Source organism: Mustelus asterias, chromosome 22, assembly GCF_964213995.1.
Source record: "Mustelus asterias chromosome 22, sMusAst1.hap1.1, whole genome shotgun sequence".
Taxonomy (NCBI): Eukaryota; Metazoa; Chordata; class Chondrichthyes; order Carcharhiniformes; family Triakidae; genus Mustelus; species Mustelus asterias.
This window is the reverse complement of record NC_135822.1, coordinates 45,415,134-45,436,911: the sequence shown is the minus strand read 5'-3', so window position 1 is coordinate 45,436,911 and position 21,778 is coordinate 45,415,134. Positions and strand designations below refer to the sequence as shown.

The window sequence follows — 21,778 nt, the reverse complement described above, 5'->3', positions numbered from 1 at the left end:
CTCCTAAGTGGGGGTGAGTATGTTTTTATATTTTATTTTATACGGCCATCAGGACCGGAAGTTGACTGACCTGAATCACTGCAAGGGATTGTGGGGCACTGTATTACTGAGGGCCGGAGAAGACGTGAGGAGTTTGAGGCACTTAATACGGAGGACCAGGGGTGAAAAAGACCCCGGATTGGTCTGGGAGCAGAGCCAGAGAGCCGCACCCACAGGGAGTTGCACCATCAGGTGACGAGACTCAAACAAAAGTTGGCACAATGGTGAGGTTGTGCTAAGGGGTGTTAAAAATAAAAAAGAAAGCGAGAAGACCCCAAAGAGGAGGAGGCAGGAGACTGGTGAGAGTTCCGGGTGGGCTTAGAGCAGGACTCAAGGGGTTAACAGAGAGAGACAGAGACAGAGAGACAGAGAGAGAGACAAAAGACAAAGAGACAGAGAGAAAGGTACAGAGAGAGAGACAGAGAGAGAGAGACAGAGACAGAGAGAGACAGACATAGAGAGAGAGACAGAGATAGAGAGAGAGAGACAAAGGGAACAAAGAAAAAAGACAATTACAGCACAGGAACAGGCCCTTTGGCCCTCCAAGCCTGCACTGACCATGCTACCCAACTGAAGTAAAACCCCCTACCCTTCCGGGGACCATATCCCTCTATTCCCATCCTATTCATGTACTTGTCAAAACGCCCCTTAAAAGTCACGACCTTTTCCTCTTCCACTACCTCCTCCGGCAAAGAGGGGAGTGAGGCCAGATCGTTGTTTGAGGGGGGGGGAGGTGGGGGGCCGATCGTCGTCTGGTGGTCGGGGGGAGGGCTGATCATTGTCTGGTGGGGAGGGAGGATGAAGCGGGTCAGATCTTCCTCCGGCGGGATGGGGGGGGGGGGGTGGGGGTGAGGCCAGATCATTCTCTGGGGGGGGAAGAAGAGAGAGAGGGGTCAGATGTATCTCTGGTGGTGGGGGGGGGGGGGGGGAGCGCCCGATCGCTCACTGGCGGGGAGGGCAGATGGATCACTGGTAGTGGGGGAGGGGGCCTGGGGGGTCTGCTGCCACTCTGTGGGTGATCGGTGAGGGGGGGGGAAGGGGGCAGGGTCGTGATCGGTCTGGGTAGTGGGGAGGTGGATAAGGGGGACAGTGATGTGTGTGGGTGCCATCGCTCCTGGGCCGCTTTATCCACTTTCTGCTGCTCGGGAGCGATCTGACATGGGTGCGCTTTTTCAAATTTTTTTCCAACCGCACATGCGCAGTTCAAAGCTCTGATCATTTTGGCCGCGCTAAGCCCCGCCCACAGCGCGAATGGGACCCGTGATTTTTATTTCAGGCTGAGTGCGCATGGGGGCGCCTGAAAGCAGATTTTGAATTCGGATCTGAATTAAGCCCAGATTCAGCACCTAGAATGAAAATGGTAAAATCAGGCCCTATATTCCAAGTGTGGCCTAACTAAGGTTCTCTAAAGCTGCAACATGACTTGCCAATTTTTAAACTCAATGCCCCGACCGATGAAGGTAAGCATGCCGTATGCCTTCTTGACTACCTTCTCCGCCTGCATTGCCACTTTCAGCGACCTGTGTACCTGTACAGCCAGATCCCTTTGCCTATCAATACTCTTAAGGGTTCTGTCATTTACTATATATTGATAGATACTATATATATTAAGGAAAACCCTAAGGCGTTCTATAAATATATGAAGAGTAAAAGGATGAGACGTGAAGGAAAAGGGCCTATAAAAGGTGAAGGTGGGAAAGTCTGTACGGAACCAGTAGAAATGGCAGAGGTGCTTAATGAGTATTTTGCCTTGGTTTTCACAGAGGAGAAGGACCTGGGTGAATGTACTGCAGACTTGCGGTGGACTGAAAAGATTGAGGATGTGGACTTTAAGAAAGAGGTTGCGCTGGAATCTTTGAATGGCATCAAGATAGATAAGTCGCCGGGTCCTGGTGGGATGTACCCCAGGTTACTGTGGGAGGCGAGGGAAGAGATTGAAGAGCCTCTGGTGATGATCTGTGCGTCGTCAATGGAGACAGGAGAGGTGCCGGAGGATTGGAGGATTGTGGACGTGGTTCCTATTTTCAAGAAGGGGAATAGGGATAGCCCAGGAAATTACCGACCGGTGAGTCTAACCTCAGTGGTTGGTAAGCTGATGGAGAAGATCCTCAGGGACAAGATTTATGAGCATTTAGAGAGGTTTAGTATGTTCAAGAATACTCAGCATGGCTTTGTCAAAGGCAGATCGTGCCTTACGAGCCTGGTGGAGTTCTTCGAAAATGTGACTAAACACACTGACGAAGGGAAAGCGGTAGATGTGGTTTATATGGATTTTAGCAAGGCGTTCGATAAGGTCCCCCATGCAAGGCTTCTAGAAAAAGTGAGAGGGCATGGGATCCAAAGGGCTGCTGCCCTGTGGATCCAGAACTGGCTTGCCCAAAGGAGGCAGAGAGTGGGTATAGATGGGTCTTTTTCTAAATGGAGGTCAGTCACCAGTGGTGTGCCCCAGGGATCTGTTCTGGGACCCTTGCTGTTTGTCATTTTCATAAATGACCTGGATGAGGAAGTGGAGGGATGGGTTGGTAAGTTTGCCGACGACACGAAGGTTGGTGGGGTTGTGGATAGTCTGGAGGGATGTCAGAAGTTACAGAGGGACATAGATAGGATGCAAGACTGGGCGGAGAAGTGGCAGATGGACCTCAACCCAGATAAATGCGTAGTGGTCCATTTTGGCAGGTCAAATGGGATGAAGGAATACAATATAAAGGGAAAGACTCTTAGTACTGTAGAGGATCAGAAGGACCTTGGGGTCCGGGTCCACAGGACTCTAAAATCAGCCCCGCAGGTGGAGGAGGTGGCTAAGAAGGCGTATGGTGTGCTGGCCTTTGTCAATCGAGGGATTGAGTTTAGGAGTCCGGGGATAATGATGCAGCTATATAAGACCCTCGTCAGACCCCACTTGGAGTACTGTGCTCAGTTCTGGTCACCTCATTACAGGAAGGATGTGGAAAAGGTTGAAAGGGTGCAGAGGAGATTTACAAGGATGTTGCCTGGATCGAGTGGCATGCCTTATGAGGATAGGCTGAGGGAGCTCGGTCTTTTTTCCTTGGAGAGACGTAGGATGAGAGGAGACCTAATAGAGGTATATAAGATGTTGACAGAGAGAGAAAGAGACAGAGAGAGACAGAGAGAGACAGAGAAAGAGAGTCACAGAGAGAGAGAGACACAGAGAGAGAGAGACACAGAGAGAGAGAGACACAGAGAGAGAGAGACACAGAGAGAGAGAGACACAGAGAGACACAGAGAGAGACACACAGAGAGAGAGAGACACAGAGAGAGAGAGAGAGAGACAGAGAGAGAGACAGAGAGAGAGAGAGACAGAGAGAGAGAGAGACAGAGAGAGAGAGAGAGAGACATGGAGAGAGACAGACAATGACAAAGAGAGAGACAGAGAGAGAGAGAGACAGAGAGAGGGACAGAGAGAGAGGGAGAGACAGAGAGAGGCTGCGATCTGGCAGCCTCTGGAGAGGACAGAGGAGAGAGCTGGAGTTAAGAGAGAGAAAAAACCCATGAGAAATTCTCAGAAAGGGAAGTAACGGGTTAAAAAATGAGAGCAGAGAGAGATCTGTTTAGGGGAGAGAGAGAGAGAGAGCGATAGACAGGCTGTGGGTGACAGCCAGAGCACTCTTGTGTGGTGCTTGGGAATTTCAGGTGACAGCAGAATTAACACTAATGCAGACACTTTAAAAATCAAAGTAAGATACTAAAGTCTTGAATTCCTTGATTCTTGGGGGTTGGTGATCAATGGCCAAGGTCATACTTTAAAAAAGAGGATATGCATAGGTTGGGGAAGGAAACTGCAGGGGATGGACACAACTGAAATGTGGAGCTTGTTCAAGGAACAGCTACTGGGTGTCCTTGATATGTATGTACCTGTCAGGCAGGGAGGAAATGGTCGAGTGAGGGAACCGTGGTTTACTCCCGAAGAAGTTGAATCTCTTGTGAAGAGGAAGAAGGAGACTTATGTAAAGATGAGACATGAAGGCTCAGTTAGGGCACTTGAGAGTTACAAGTTAGCCAGGAAGGACCTAAAGAGTGAGTTAAGAAGAGCTAGGAGGGGACATGAGAAGTCTTTGGCAGGTAGGATCAAGGAAAACACTAAAGCTTTCTATAGGTATGTCAGGAATAAAAGAATGACTAGGGTAAGATTAGGGCCAGTCAAGGACAGCAGTGGGAAGTTGTGTGTGGAGCCTGAAGAGATAGGAGAGACGCTAAATGAATATTTTTTGTCAGTATTCACGCAGGAAAAAGACAATGTTGTCGAGGAGAATACTGAGATACAGGCTAGAGGACTAGACGGGATTGAGGTTCATAAGAAGGAGGAGTTAGCAATTCTGGAAAATGTGAAAATAGATCAGTCCCCTGGGCCGGATGAGATTTATCCTAGGATTCTTTGGGAGGCTAGGGAGGAGATTGCAGAGCCTTTGGCTTTGATCTTTGTGTCATCATTGTCTACAGGAATAGTGCCAGACGACTGGAGGATAGCAAACGTTGTCCCCTTGTTCAAGAACGGAAGTAGAGACAACCCTGGTAATTATCGACCAGTGAGCCTTACTTCTGTTATGGGCAAAGTTTTGGAAAGGATTATAAGAGATAGGATTTATAATCATCTAGAAAGGAATAATTTGATTAGGGATAGTCAATACGGTTTTGTGAAAGGTTGGTCGTGCCTCACAAACCTTATTGAGTTCTTTGAGAAGGTGACCAAAGAGGTGGATGAGGGTAAAGCAGTTGATGTGGTGTATATGGATTTCAGTAAAGCATTTAATAAGGTTCCCCACGGTAAGCTATTGCAGAAGATACGGAGGCATGGGATTGAGGGTGATTTAGCGGTTTGGATCAGGAATTGGCTAGCTGTAAGAAGACAGAGGGTGGTGATTGATGGGAAATGTTCATCCTGGAGTTCAGTTACTAGTGGTGTACCGCAAGGATCTGTTTTGGGGCCGCTGCTGTTTGTCATTTTTATAAATGACCTGGATGGGTGGGTAGAAGGGTGGGTTAGTAAATTTGCGGATGACACTAAAGTCAGTGGAGTTGTGGACAGTGCGGAAGGTTGTTGCAGATTATAGAGGGACATAGATAAGCTGCAGTGCTAGCCTGAGAGGTGACAAATGGAGTTCAATGCAGAAAAGTGTGAGGTGATTCACTTTGGAAGGAGTAACAGGGTTACAGAGTACTGGGCTAATGGTAAGATACTTGTAGTGTGGATGAACAGAGAGATCTCAGTGTCCATGTGCACAGATCCCTGAAAGTTGGCACCCAGATTGATGGGGTTGTTAAGAAGGCGTACGGAGGGTTAGCTTTTATTGGTAGAGGGATTGAGTTTCGGAGAAAGGAGGTCATGTTGCAGCTTTACAAAACTCTGGTGCGGCCGCACTTGGAGTATTGCGTACAGTTCTGGTCACCGCATTATAGGAAGGATGTGGATGCATTGGAAAGGGTGCAGAGGAGATTTACTGGGATGTTGCCTGATAAGGTGGGAAGGTCTTGTGAGGAAAGGCTGAGGGACTTGAGGTTGCTTTCGTTAGAGAGAAGAAGGTTAAGAGGTGACTTAATAGAGACATAGAAGATGATCAGAGGATTAGATAGGGTGGATAGTGAGAGCCTTTTTCCTCGGATGGTGATAGCTAGCACGAGGGGACATAGCTTTAAATTGAGGGGTGATAGATATAGGACAGATGTCAGAGGTGGGTTCTTCACTCAGAGAGTAGTAAGGGCGTGGAATGCCCTGCCTGCAACAGTCGTGGACTCGCCAACATTAAGGACATTTAAATGGTTTTTGGATAAACATATGGATGATATTGGAATAGTGTAGATGAGAGGGGCTTTAGATTGGTTTCACTGGTCGGCACAACATCGAGGGCCGAAGGGCCTGTACTACGCTGTAATGTTCTATGTTCTATGAATTTGGCACAGATTTGGGCTCTTTGTGTCTGCATTGGTCTAAAAATGGCAAAATGTTGCTCTGAAAAATTCTAAGAAGGTGAAAAGAGTGTGACAGTCTTTAGCAGGTATGGTTGAGAATCGGGATATTTAAAAGTGATTATGATAAATCTTGTTTTGGATTAATCTTAACAATGGAAAGATAGGGATTAATTTTTTATTCAGAAGTACAGGGTTTGATGTGATTACATTCATTTGAGAAAATGTACTACGCCCCATTTTGAAACAAATAGTGAGTTAACCCATTCTGTCCCATATAGAATGGATCTTTGTGGTTTAAGATTTTGTGGTAGCTTTTAAATAGTAAAATCATTAGCTTAAATCAAAACATAGCAGAGGGGAGAGAGAACATTCAGGCATTTTGTGAAGACTAACATAAGGTAGAATGGGGGTGTGAGTTTAATGATTGGTTTAATGATAGCAGAAGTGACGGAGCAAGCGAAGGGGGTTAGCAGAGGAACCACTGACCAGGGAGGGAATGATTAATCTGTATGTAGATGGAGCCAGGAAGCAAGTCAATGGCCAACCTTGCACGGTATGGGTGATGGGGAATGATGAAGGAACAGTGATTGCAGGAGAACAAATCCCAGGGAGCAATTCAGCACAAGTAGCAGAGTTGTTGGCTTTAACCAATGCTTTAGAATGGGGTAAAGGAAAATGAGTAAATGTGTTCACAGACAGCCGATATGCCTTTAGTGTAGTCCATGACTACATGACAGCTTGGGGAAGATGGAGATTTGTAACATCTAGCGAGGGACATATCTATCATGAACATCTAATCAGGAATTTACTTCAGACAGCTCATAGTCCCTTAGGAGCTGCAGTAATAAAAGTACAGGCCCATGAGAGGATTTCCACCCAGACCCAAGAAGAAAACAGTAGAATACAGTGTGGCAGTTGCACAAGCCAGGGAAGTGATAAACATTGATGTGAAAAAGATACAGGAACAGGCATCAGAGGAAGAGAAACAGGAATGGGGAAAATATGGAGGGCAGAGAGGTTGAGGCAGCGTATGGAAAAGGGAAGATAGAATAGCCCCACAACAAGACAACAGACCATATTGGAGGCAGATCATGGATTAGCACACACGGGCAGGGACCGCATTGTCAAAGGTGCCTGCAGTTCACCCTAGTGGAACCAGGTTGTCCCTGCAAGGTCAAGATGGATCATCAACCAAAGCCTTTTATAGGGCCCTTACCCAGAGTGTAAAGGAAGACTTATTACTTGGTAATTATTGTTCAGTTTATTCAGTGGGTAGAGGCATTCCCACGCAGAAATGTTACAGTCAAATCAGTGGCTTTGATATTAGTAAATGAGGTATTAGCCAGGTGAGGTATGCCTCTTCAGTTAGATTCAGATCAGAAAACCCACTTCACAGGGAAAATTTTAAAGAGGAGTCTGTAAAATATTGGGAATAAAGCAAATATTTTACATACCATACCATCCCCAGAGTTCAGGAATGGTAGAGCGGATGAACAGGATGTTAAAGAACAGTCTAGTCAAGGCTATTCTACAGGAAGAAACAATTGGGTGCAATTTGAGAGTAGCTTAGACAAAGAGCTACTTCTTCTCACAGAACAGGGTTAACCTGTTTTGAACTGATGATGGGAAGAGCAATGCGCCTCCCACAGGATGCAATATTAGGTGGGGGGAGAACTTGAAACCAGCCGAAGCGCAGTGTTTCAGCACACAAGACATTTAATTAATCATTTACATTCTCTTAATGGTTACCCTACAGCAGCTCAGAGACTGGGCAAAACTTCTAATTAACTTACACCAGGGGATAAGGTAATGATCGAATTCATGACAGACAGAAAAGGGTTGGGGATCAGGTGGGGAGGCCCTCATAATGTAATCATTGCAGGACAAACATGTGCCCTCATTGATGAGAAGACCAGCCCGCGGTGGCGACACTGGACTCAGTTAGAACCTTATCTCAATGAGTAATCCTGAAGCGGTAAGTATCAGTAGATCATCCCAGTGGATTTATAATCCTACTGAATAGGGGGTAATAATGGCTCTTGTAATAGCTTGAGAACTTCGCTGGAATAACATGAATTTGTAGATTAGCAATTAGGTTAAGTCGAATAATAGCGCAAAATAATAATAGCGAGAAAGAGATAGGGATGATTGCAATGATAAGAAACTAACTTAATGCTGCGAGGCGTTAGACTTATGTTTTATAGAGTTCTGAGAGTTCTTGAAAAAATAAGATAAATAAAGCCCAAGTCCACATCCCAGCAGCAAGACAACAGGACTACACCCAACGTTGATGACAAGAAGACCACATAAAGAACAAAGAACAGTACAGCACAGGAAACAGGCCCTTCGGCCCTCTAAGCCTGTGCCGCTCCTTGGTCCAACTAGACCAATCGTTTGTATCCCTCCATTCCCAGGCTGCTCATGTGACTATCCAGGTAAGTCTTAAACGATGCCAGCGTGTCTGCCTCCACCACCCTACTTGGCAGCGCATTCCAGGCCCCCACCACCCTCTGTGTAAAAAACATCCTTTCTAATATCTGAGTTATACTTCGCTCCTCTCAACTTGAGCCCGTGACCCCTCGTGATCATCACTTCTGATCTGGGAAAAAGCTTCCCACCGTTCACCATATCTATCCCCTTCATAATCTTGTACACCTCTATTAGATCTCCCCTCATTCTCCGTCTTTCCAGGGAAAACAACCCCAGTTCACCCAATCTCTCCTCATAGCTAAGACCCTCCATACCAGGCAACATCCTGGTAAACCTTCTCTGCACTCTCTCTAACGCCTCCACGTCCTTCTGGTAGTGCGGTGACCAGAACTGGACGCAGTACTCCAAATGTGGCCTAACCAGCGTTCTATACAGCTGCAACATCATATGCCAATTTTTATATTCTATGCCCCGTCCAATAAAGGCAAGCATACCATATGCCTTCTTCACCACCTTCTCCACCTGTGTTGTCACCTTCAAGGATTTGTGGACTTGCACACCAAGGTCCCTCTCTGTTTCTATACTCTTGATGGCTCTGCCATTTATTGTATTACTCCTCCCGACATTATTTCTTCCAAAATGCATCACTTTGCATTTCATAGAATCATAGAATCATAGAAACCCTACAGTGCAGAAGGAGGCCATTCGGCCCATCGAGTCTGCACCGACCACAATCCCACCCAGGCCCTACCCCCACATATTTACCCGCTAATCCCTCTAACCTACACATCCCAGGACTCTAAGGGGCAATTTTTAACCTGGCCAATCAACCTAACCCGCACATCTTTGGACTGTGGGAGGAAACCGGAGCACCCGGAGGAAACCCATGCAGACACGAGGAGAATGTGCAAACTCCACACAGACAGTGACCCGAGCCGGGAATCGAACCCGGGACCCTGGAGCTGTGAAGCAGCAGTGCTAACCACTGTGCTGCCGTGCCGCCCGATTTATCTGGATTAAATTCCATCTGCCACCTCTCCGCCCAATTTTCCAGCCTATCTATATCCTGCTGTATTGTCCGACAATGCTCATCGCTATCCGCAAGTCCAGCCATCTTCGTGTCATCCGCAAACTTGCTGATAACAGCAGTTACACCTTCTTCCAAATCATTTATATAAATCACAGATAGCAGAGGTCCCAGTACAGAGCCCTGCGGAATACCACTGGTCACAGACCTCCAGCTGGAATAAGACCCTTCGACCGCTACCCTCTGTCTCCTATGGCCAAGGCAGTAAGAGTTTTAACAACATCAGGTTAAAGTCCAACAGGTTTATTTGGTAGCAAATAATATTAGCTTTCGGAGCACTGCTCCTTCGTCAGATGGAGTGGAAATGTGCTCTCAAACAGGGCACAGAGACACAAAAATCAAGTTACAGCATACTGATTAGAATGCAAATCCCTACAGCCAGCCAGATCTTAAAGATACAGACAATGTGGGTGGAGGGAGCATTAAGCACAGGTTAAAGAGATGTGTATTGTCTCCAGACAGGACAGCCTGCAAGTCCAGGAGGCAAGCTGTGGGGGTTACTGATAATGTGACATAAATCCAACATCCCGGTTTAGGCCGTCCTCATGTGTGCGGAACTTGGCTATCAGTTTCTGCTCAGCGACTCTGCGCTGTCGTGTGTCGTGAAGGCCGCCTTGGAGAATGCTTACCTGAAGATCAGAGGCTGAATGCCCGTGACTGTTAAAGTGCTCCCTCACAGGAAGAGAACAGTCTTGCCTGGTGATTGTCGAGCGGTGTTCATTCATCCGTTGTTGTAGCGTCTGCATGGTTTCCCCAATGTACCATGCCTCGGGACATCCTTTCCTGCAGCGTATCAGGTAGACAATGTTTGCCGAGTTGCAAGAGTAGGTACCGTGTACCTGGTAGATGGTGTTCTCACGTGAGATGATGGCATCCGTGTCGATGATCCGGCACGTCTTGCAGAGGTTGCTGTGGCAGGGTTGTGTGGTGTCGTGGTCACTGTTCTCCTGAAGGCTGGGTAGTTTGCTGCGGACAATGGTCCTATGGCCAAGCCAGTTGTCCATCCATCTAGCCACTTCTCCTTGTATCCCATGAGCCTTAACCTTCTTAACCAACCTGCCATGCCACATCAAGTGTACCATGATTGTAATGTGGGATATAATTAAATTTTGCTCGTTTAACATTGACTAATGGTCAAAATTTGTGTAAAGGGAGAATTATGGCAACTTTTAGAATGAATGTATGTGTTTCCATTTTTTCTAGTACTGAATATGCAGATATTGGCTCAAACGGGACCAGCATCTAAGATCATTCAACATCTTCCTCAGGAAACACAGGTTAATACTTAAATTTGGCACACACACGAGGACATTACATATTAGGATTTTTAAGTTGGGAGGTAAGGGAGTAGTTTCACAACAGTGAGGCCTATAAAGGAAGGCTAACTTTATGCAGGGGTACACATTTGTTTATAATTGAAATCTAGACTCGGTGTTGATCCTATTAAAGCAGCACCTACACCGAGAGAATTCTACTGCAAAGAGAAGTTGGGAGGTTCTGGGAAAACTTAGGGGTAAGCAAAAGTGATTATACAGTGAGCCCAAGGAGTATGCTATGCCTGAACCCACCCAGTAATGACCAGTCATGTAATACATCGTATTGCTTCAGTGAACCATAATATCCAACTTAAAAATGATACATTGGATTTGTGGAGATAGAGCCTATGCTTAGCTTCCTGTTGGATGGAAGGGATCTTGTTACCCTAAAGAAACTTCCACACACATATAAACTCCCTCATCTGCCAAGACATTGGCGAGTTATGACAGAAGAACGGTTTTCGGCATAATATTTACCAATATGGAGTGGTTAAAACAATGTGAGAGATAATTGTGAGCTCCATAGGGAACAAGTTGCCAATACAGGAGCTGCCCTCGCGATGATCAATGGTGAGATAGTTGCCATGCATACAGAAGCATTATAATGGCATTGGATTGCGTCTTGGCAGCAAGGGGAGGGACATGTGCAGTAATTGGATCAGCGTGTTGCACTTACATACCAGACAGTTCATTAAACATAACAAATCTGGTTGTACACATCAAGGAGCAGGTGGGGAAACTCAAAGCCCCTGAACCATTTACATTGGGTGGTTGGCTCACAGGCGGGATAGGCTTTCCAGGAACATCAACCCTGGAAGGGATTATATTATTTTCATTGTGATCCTAGTGTTAGCAGTAATTGTATACCTGATCAAATATCGAAGTGCACAACTTTCTAAATCCACAAGAGAAACAGCATCAGTGATGGCAGTTGGGTAAAGAAGAAGAGATTCTGAACGTCGAAATAATTAGTAAGGACTAAGATTAGTTACTTAGATACATCAATAAGTGGCCTTATTTGGTCCTTGGCCAACGGCCAAAAGGGGGGACTGATGTATGGTGGGCTAATTGTATGGGCGGCATGGTAGCACAGTGGTTGGCACTGCTGCTTCACAGCTCCAGGGACCTGGGTTCGATTTCTGGCTTGGGTCACTGTCTGCGTGGAGTCTGCACATTCTCCTCGTGTCTGCGTGGGTTTCCTCCGGGTGCTCCGGTTTCCTCCCACAGTCCAAAGATGTGCGGGTTAGGTTGATTGGCCATGCTAAAATTGCCCCTTAGTGTCCTGGGATGCGTAGATTAGAGGGATTAGTGGGTAAAATATGTGGGGATATGGGGGTAGGGCCTGGGTGGGATTGTGGTCGGTGCGGACTCGATGGGCAGAATGGCCTCTTTCTGTACTGTAGGGTTTCTATGATTTCTATGATAATTAGGATAATAAACACAAAGAGGTTGTGCTGGAATCTTTGAATGGCATCAAGATAGATAAGTCGCTGGGTCCGGATGGGATGTACCCCAGGTTACTGTGGGAGGCGAGGGAAGAGATTGCAGAGCCTCTGGCGATAATCTTTGCGTCGTTGATGGAGACGGGAGAGGTGCCGGAGGATTGGAGGATTGCGGATGTGATTCCTTTTTTCAAGAAGGGGAATAGGGATAGCCTAGGAAATTACCAACCGGTGCGTCTAACCTCAGTGGTTGGTAAGCTGATGGAGAAGATCCTCAGGGACAGGATTTATGAGCATTTAGAGAGGTTTAGTATGCTCAAGAATACTCAGCATGGCTTTGTCAAAGGAAGATCGTGCCTTACGAGCCTGGTGGAGTTCTTCGAAAATGTGACTGAACACATTGACAAAGGGAAAGCGGAAGATGCGGTTTATATGGATTTTACCAAGGCGTTCGATAAGGTCCCCCATGCAAGGCTTCTAGAAAAAGTGAGAGGGCATGGGATCCAAGGGGCTGCTGCCCTGTGGATCCAGAACTGGCTTGCCCAAAGGAGGCAGAGAGTGTGGATAGATGGGTCTTTTTCTAATTGGAGGTCGGTCACCAGTGGTCTGTTCTGGGACCCTTGCTGTTTGTCATTTTCATAAATGACCTGGATGAGGAAGTGGAGGGATGGGTTGGTAGGTTTGCCGACGACACGAAGGTTGGTGGGGTTGTGGATAGTCTGGAGGGATGTCAGAAGTTACAGAGGGACATAGATAGGATGCAAGACTGGGCGGAGAAGTGGCAGATGGACTTCAACCCAGATAAATGCGTAGTGGTCCATTTTGGCAGGTCAAATGGGATGAAGGAATACAATATAAAAGGAAAGACTCTTAGTACGGTGGAGGATCAGAAGGACCTTGGGGTCTGGGTCCATAGGACTCTAAAATCGGCCCTGTAGATGGAGGAGGTGGTTAAGAAGGCATATGGTGTGCTGGCCTTTATCAATCGAGGGATTGAGTTTAGGAGTCCGGGGATAATGATGCAGCTATACAAGACCCTCGTCAGACCCCACTTGGAGTACAGTGCTCAGTTCTGGTCGCCTCATTACAGGAAGGATGTGGAAAAGATTGAAAGCGTGCAGAGGCGATTTACAAGGATGTTGCCTGGGTTGAGTGGCATGCCTTATGAGGATAGGCTGAGGGAGCTCGGTCTTTTCTCCTTGGAGAGACGTAGGATGAGAGGAGACCTAATAGAGGTATACAAGATGTTGAGAGGCATAGATCGGGTGGACTCTCAGAGGCTTTTTCCCAGGGTGGAAATGGCTGCTACGAGAGGACACAGGTTTAAGGTGCTCGAATGTAGGTACAGGGGAAATGTTAGGGGGAAGTTTTTCACACAGAGGGTGGTGGGCGAGTGGAATCGGCTGCCGTCAGTGGTGGTGGAGGCAAACTCAATAGGGTCTTTTAAGAGACTCCTGGATGAGTTCATGGGACTTAATAGGATGGAGGGTTATAGGTGGGCCTAAAAGGTAGGGATATGTTCGGCACAACTTGTGGGGCCGAAGGGCCTGTTTTGTGCCGTAGTTTTCTATGTTTCTATAAATTGGTGAATTTTTTGAGGTATATGTTTCTTAGCCCTGAGTGTGTGAACAATTTGAATAACCGGCAGCCAGCATTTCAGTGATTTAAATGAAGAGGATTATTTAATTATGTATTCACCCTGAAAATTTAACACTGTGCCACATGAATACACATGCATGCATGTGCGCACAGTACGCACAGATACACACACACGTGCATGTGCACATGCACACACATGCACACATACATGTATGCTTGTGTACACCCACACGCGCACACACATGCATGCACACATGTGTACACACACGCACTTTCAATCAAGTCACCTCTTACTCTAAACTCCAGCAGATACAAGCATAGCCTCTCCAACCTTTCCCCATAACACAGCCCACTCATTCCTGGAATTAGTCTAGTAAACCTTCCCTGAACTGCTTCTAATGCATTTACATATTTCCTTAAATAAGACGACCAATAAGTAAACAGTACTCCAGATGTGGTCTCACCAATGCCTCGTACAACTGCAGCACAGTTAGGATATAGATACAGAGAGCAATTAGGAAGCCAACTTATGTATGAGTACAAAAATAAAGAAGTCTTGCTAAAATTGTGCAGGACTTTGTTGAGATCTCACTTGGAACGCTGTGTGCAATATTGGTTGCCCTAACTAAGGAAAGCTATATTTGCATTGGAGGCAGTAGAGTTAAGAGTTATCAGATTGGTCCCCTAGATGAGAGGGATGTCTTATGATGAGATGCTGAATAAATTGTGTGCCTGAGGTTGAGAAGAATGAGAATTTATCTCACTGAAGCACACAAAATTCTGAAGGAGCGTGACAGGGTAGATCCCTGGCTGGGGATTCCAAAACACATGCAGAACCCCAGGGTAAGGGAGTGATCATTTAGGACTGAGAGGAAAAGAAATTTCTTCACTCGAACAGTTGTGAATCTTTGAAATTCTCTACCCCAAAGGGTTGTGGATGCTACATTTTTGAATACATTTCATAGAAGAGAACAGAATAGAATATCTACAGTGCAGGAGAAGTCCACTTGGCCCATCAAGTCTGCACCGACAACAATCCCACCCAGGCCCTATCCCCATAACTCCACATATTTACCTATTAATCCCCCTGACACTAAGGAGCGATTTCGCATGGCGAATCAACCTAACCCACACATTTTTGAACTGTGGGAGAAAACCAGAGCACCTGGAGGAAACCCATGCAGACACAGGGAGAATGTGCAAACTCCACACAGACAGTGACCCAAGCCGGGAATTGAACCCGGGTCTCTGGCGCTGTGAGGCAGCATTGCTAACCACTGTGCCATCGTGCCGCCTTGGCTGGGATCGACAGATTTTTTGGTCTGCCAGTAAATCAAGGGATGGGAAACTGGAGTCGATGCCTAAGGTGGGGTTTTACGGCCTCGCTCGAGTGAGACTGGAAATTCCCACCTGAGGTCAACAGACATTTCCGTTGTCTGCCCTTCACCCGCTCCGATTTCGTGGTGGGCAAGGCGGTAGAATTCCTGCGCTAAGATCAACCTTGATTGTTTTGAATGGAGGAGCAGGCTCAATGGGCTGAATGGTCTACGCCAGCTCCCATTTCTTGTGTTCTTACATACTTTGCCAGTTACCAACTAGTTTAATATTGGGAGAAGCAAATTAATCTAAATATTGTACAGCAAAGATCAGAAAATTGAATGGAGAAAATAACATACATCTTGATTGGTCATGTCCCAGTAAGGTCTCTCTCCATAGGACATCACTTCCCACATGACTATACCGTAACTCCAAACATCACTGGCTGATGTGAACTTTCTGTATTGAATGGCCTCTGGTGCTGTCCACCGTATTGGAATCTTCCCTCCCTGAAAACAGAGAAAAGACATTTAAAACCTTACATCTAATAGCATATTGTTTTGTTGGGGGATAGTAAAATTGTCACTTCCCTCACCTAACACCCCAAAGGTTCAAACAATAAATGTTTTACGTTTCAGACAGACATATTGCTTTCACAACAATGGTCTGTAGTTAAACAACAAATGTACCTAAAGCTTGCCTGCATGTTCCTGGGAGCTTTGAACATGTACAATATAAAATCAAATCCCCTATTATAAACCAAATACAATGGCCCAAATTCTATGATCAAGGTCAGAATCTTACCACTTATCTTTCTCTGATTTTCTGGCCATTCTTCTGATGGGGGATCCTCTTTCAGTGCAGGAAACCTCTGAGACATCAGCAAAGTGAGTTTGCATCAAAGGGAATCCCCTTTTTATGGAACAAGTTGCCATACCCTGCTAAGTGTTCCCTAACATACTGAAAGCTTTGGGATATTTAAATGCATTTTTAATGTGTTGGACTGAGGGTGCGATTTTCCAGCCATGCTCACCCTAAAACGGAAAATCCCGCCCGATGTCAACGGACCTTTGCATGGTACGCCCCCGTGGCAGGTGGGACGGGAAGATTCCGCTCGAGTGTTGAAGGGTAAGTGGATTATGGAAAGGGGTAGGTTCAGTAAGGTAAGTGGGTAAACAGGCAGAGTGCTGGCTGGGTAGCGTGATGAGGTTGGGTCAGGTCGGATTGGGGGAATCTGGGGCTCAACAGGACAGACAGGGTGGTGGGGGAGTTGGAGGAATGGTCAGGGAAAGTTGGATGGTGTGGGTCAGATCAGATCAAGAGTCAAGAAGGAAATCAGGGGGTGGGGGTCAGTTATCCAGGTAATTAAGTCAGAACTATCCAAAGTGCCATATGAATTGCCCCTTAGTGTCCTGGGATGCATAGATTAGAGGGATTAGCGGGTAAAATATGTAGGGATATGGGGGTAGGGACTGGGTGGGATTGTGGTCGGTGCGGGCTCGATGGGCCGAATGGCCTCTTTCTGTACTGTAGGGTTTCTATGATTTTCTATGATTCTATGAATCTGGCAGTCAAAAACGCAGAAAGTGGAAGGTGAGGCAAAAAGAGAGTTTGGCATTTTACTTCAAAAGGTTTGAGGTATTGGGCAGTGACCAAACTGCACATTCATCCTCAACAAAATCCACCAAATGTTTTGGTAACTTGTCTGATGTCTTCAATTTGCCAATTTGCAAAGACAACACATTGCTTGAAAAAATGGACCTAGAGGTGAACTCTGAAATGGGAATAGAACTACACGATACTGCTCAAGCTCATTCTTCTGCAGCTGAAGTGAGGGAAGAAACCTACCCTGAAGACACTGCCCTATAGTCAAAATCTGTTCCATTGTGTATGATTGAATATTTTGTAATAAATAGACCAGAGAACACTGGTAACATGGAGAACTTGAAAAGAGGGTTGAGGATGAAAGCAGTTTAGAAGTCTTCACGAGTTCCACTTTCTGAGGGTGTAGAGAAATGGCATGACGGAAAGGAGAAATTGGCTGGTTTTTTTTGGAAACCACTAAGGTGGTCAACTATTGTCTTTTCAAATTATTCCTTGACCCTAGTAAAGGGAAACAATCGTTCCTCAATGAGTACTCTAACTAGTACTAACATTGGAAGAGATATTACCCCATCATGAAACCTTTCAAAGTCATATTAAGGCTATGGGCCTGATTTTACCATTTTCATTCTAAGTGCTGAATCTGGGTGCAATGCAGATCTGACTTGGAAACCTGTTCTCAGGCGCCCCATACGCACTCAGCCTGAAAAAAAATTGCGGGTCTGAATCGTGCTGTTGGCGGGGCTTATCGCGCCCGAAATGCTGCAGCTCCGATCGGAGCTTTGAACTGCGCATGCGCAGTGAGAAAAAAAATTGAAAAATGCGCCCCTGTCACATCATTCCCGGGCCACAAAAAGCGGATAAAGTGACCCGGGAGCGATGGCCCCCACAGACATCGCCCCACCCCCACAACATAACTGTCCCCCTTATCCACCCATCCCCCCCCACTACCCAGACTGATCGCGACCCTCTGCCCCCTTTCTCCCCCACCGATCGCCCGCAGAGTGGCAGCGATCCCCCCCCGCTGATCACCCGCAGAGTGGCAGCAGACACCCCTGCCCTCCCACCAATCGCCCGCAGAGTGGCAGCGGTCCCCCCTGCTCCCCCATCAGAGATCCATCTGACTTCCTTCCCCCCCACCAGAGAACCATCTGACTTCTCTCCTCCCCCTCCCCCACAGAATGATCTGGCCCACCTCCCTCCTCTCCATCCCCCCACCAGAGCTACATCTGACCTGCCACCCTCCTCCCCCCCCCTCCCTCCATAGAGCAATCTGGCCTCCCTCTTCCCTCCCCCCGCCACAGAATGATCTGGCCTGCCTCCCTCCTCCCCCCCGCCCCCACCAGAGAATGATCTGGCCTCCCTCCCCTCCACCAGAGAGTGATCTGGCCCTCCTTCCTCACCCCCTACCACCGATCTGAGTCACAGAGCCATTGGAAGCTCGGAACTTACCTCTTCAGAAGCTGGAGCGTCCCTGAAACAGCATGTCTGTTTCGTGTCGAATCTGGACGGGCGAACGCGATGGTAAAGGAGGAAATGCTGGTAAAGTTGGGCGGGCAGCCCATTAATTCAATTTAAATACATGCAAATGCATTTAAATTGCCGTTGCGCATGTTTTGGGCGTGATTCGGATCGTGGGCATTTTTGGGCCTTGGTAAAGTGGGCATCTGCGCGGACATGGACGCGGATTGCGCTAATCGCCTCAAGCCCGACTTTACCAAGTTTTCACGCCTGAAAACGGGCAATGGTAAAATCGGGCCCAATGTGTGCATTTGGGGCCATTGGGGTTATGAGGGTGATGTGCATGAGTTGTCATGTACGGGCCATGGGCATATGGCAGGGGAACAGGTGAGGGGGTGTGGAGGGCGAGGGTTGAGGGCTTGAAGGCCTAACAGCTTATAGAATAACTGGGAGAAGTGCCAGCCTACCTTTATGGGCCTCCTAACCAAACCACCTGGGCACTCACCAGCCTCTGTGGCCACCTAAGATCATTGGACTCGAATGGACACCACCCCCACCACCCTGGAGTGAATATTGAGTCTATTGCAGGGTTCAGCTTCATTTGGATGTGTTGTTTCATTAAAACTGTCATTAATAAGCAACAGTAAATGAAAGTGTGGCAATATTATTTAAGGCAAATAACTAATCTAATAGTTTCATTTACCAAAGCACTTGTGTATGTTGGATCCGAAGTATCATCCTCTAGGAATCTGGAGAGTCCAAAGTCGGAAACTTTGCATACAAGATTGCTGTTGACAAGAATATTGCGAGCAGCCAGGTCTCTGTGCACATAGCTCATGTCTGCCAGATACTTCATCCCGGCAGCAATTCCACGCAGCATTCCAACCAGCTGGATAACTGTGAATTGTCCATCATTTTGCTGGGGAAGGAAGAAAGACTTAAATTTATATAACATTTTATCAGTAGATGACTCTAAGTGCTTTACTTTTGAAATGAAGTCACCATTGAAGTCACCAGGGGCGGCACGGTAGCACAGTGGTTAGCACTGCTGCTTCACAGCTCCAGGGACCTGGGTTCGATTCCTGGCTTGGGTCACTGTCTGTGTGGAGTTTGCACATTCTCCTCGTGTCTGCGTGGGTTTCCTCCAGGTGCTTCGGTACATAGAAACATAGAAAAGCTACAGCACAAAACAGGCTCTTTGGCCCCACAAGTTGTGCCGAACATATCCCTACCTTCTAGGCCTACCTTTAACCCTCCATCCCATTAAGTCCCATGTACTCATCCAGGAGTCTCTTAAAAGACCCTATTGAGTTTGCCTCCACCACCACTGACGGCAGCCGATTCCACTCGCCCACCACCCTATGTGTGAAAAACTTCCCCCTAACATTTCCCCTGTACCTACCCCCAGAACCTTAAACCTGTGTCCTCTCGTAGCAGCCATTTCCACCCTGGGAAAAAGCCTCTGAGAATCCACCCGATCTATGCCTCTCAACATCTTATATACCTCTATTAGGTCTCCTCTCATCCTACGTCTCTCCAAGGAGAAAAGTTTCCTCCCACAGTCCAAAGATGTGCGGGTTAGGTTGATTGGCTATGCTAAAATTGCCCCTTAGTGTCCTGAGAAGCGTAGATTAGAAAGATTAGCGGGTAAAATATGTAGGGATATGGGGGTAGGGCCTGGGTGGGATTGTGGTCGGTGCAGACTCGATGGGCCAAATGGCCTCTTTCTGCACTGTAGGGTTTCTATGATTGTCCCAGATCACCATAGGCTGCTCTCTCTTTTGAGGGGGAGAGCTGACTGGTGGTGATTTGACCTGAAGATCGCCACACCTCAGGCAAGGGGCAAGGTTGAGAAGGCGGGGACTTCATGAATAACATCAGCCATTTCTCCAGAGAATGCTTTAGATAATTGAATCCAATACAAATGGATTATGTTTAGTGACTTTGATTAACTATGCAGAAAAAAAGCAGTAAGGAGAATCAATGTGATATTTTTTCTTGTATTTGTGAGTTAATAGTTTAGTTTTCTGACACTGATAGCTGTGAGAATTTACTAAGCCCAACAATGGGGAGAACAGATTCAGTGTGCAGTAAACATTCACTAAAGCACACTCAGTACAAGTGTGCCAGGGGAACACAAAGATTTATCTTTGTGATGTTAATGGCAGCTACCAACAGCCCATGAATAATGAATATCTCAATTAAATATTCCTTCATATTTCAGCAGTGGTAAATTAACACAGATTGATATTCAAATTAACAAAATTTACTCCATATAGGAAAGGGAAAATATAGAAAGTTTACATATGGGACTGTATTTCAGGAATACAATAGCTTGAGCTCCATCAAATATCTCTGTAACATCATCTTTCAGAGACTCATTTATCAACACTAAATAACAAACTCATATTGAATCACTGAATGAAGACTGCCTATTGTCTCCTCCTGATCTATTTTGAAAGAGTTATCTAATTAATCACACTCCTCTGCACTTTTGACAGAGTCCAATGAATGCTATCCATTTTATTGTTTATCCAATTCCTTTTTGAAAGTTACTAATTAATCTGTTTTGACTATCATATCAGGGATACAAATAATATTTCCTCACACTGCCTCTTTTTTGCCAACCACCTGATCCTTTGGTTCCTGGCCCTGTTACCACTGGAAATACTTTTTCTTTATTTACTTTATCAAACTAGGAGTAAACTTGAACATATATAACAAATCTTTCCATAACCTTTTCTGCTCCAAGGACAACAGTCTGCAGCTTTCCCAGTCTTTATATAATTTAACAGAAATCCCCCATCCCTGACAACATTCTCTTCGAAATCCACTCCAAGGCCTTGACATCCTTCCTTAAATATGAACCCAGAATTGAATATAACCCAAGGATGAACCACTATTTTATAAAGGTTTAGCAGTATGAATATACAAATAAGGAGCAGGAGTAGGCCATTGAGCCCCTCGAGCCTGTTCCACATTGCTGTAAGGGAGGAAGACCCAGCAACAATGAAGGAATGGAAAAATATTTCCAAGTCAGGATGCTGAGTGACTTGGAGAGGAACCTCCAGGTGGTGGTGTTTGAGGGTATCTCCTCCTCTTGTCCTTCTAGATGGTAGTGGTCATGAGTTTGGAAAGTGCTGCCTAAGGAGCCTTGATGAGTTCCTACAGTGCTTCTTGTAGATGGTTCACATGGCTGCCACTGTTCATTGGTGGTGGAGGGCTTGAGTGTTTGCAGAAGAGGTAGCAATCAAGTGGTTTGGTGTTGAGCTTCTTGAGTGTTGTTGGAACTGGCATCCATCCAGACAAGTGGAGAGTATTCCACCACACTCCTGACTTGTGCATTGTAGATGGTGGTCAGGCTTTGCGGAGTCAGGAGGTGAGTTACTCCGCACAGGATTCCTCGACTTTGACTTGCTCTGGTAGCCACAGTATAGAGCTATTCCAGTTCAGTTTTTGGTGAATAGTAATCCCCAGGACGTTGATATTGGGAGATGCAGCAATGGTAATGCCATTAACTATCAAGGGGTGATGGTTATATCCTCTCTTGCTGGAGATGG

The 21,778-nt window shown here is 46.4% G+C and overlaps 1 protein-coding gene across 1 annotated transcript in view; it reads right to left on the bottom strand.

Moving 5' to 3' along the window:
- LOC144509694 (ephrin type-B receptor 2) overlaps window positions 1–21,778 on the bottom strand; it is a 1,012,102-nt gene that overhangs the window by 33,452 nt on the left and 956,872 nt on the right. The window contains exons 13-14 of the mRNA XM_078238477.1: window positions 18,922–19,137; window positions 15,515–15,664 (exon numbers count right to left, since the gene is read on the bottom strand). Of these exons, the coding sequence (XP_078094603.1) occupies window positions 15,515–15,664; window positions 18,922–19,137 (366 nt within the window). The remainder of the gene's footprint in view (window positions 1–15,514; window positions 15,665–18,921; window positions 19,138–21,778) is intronic.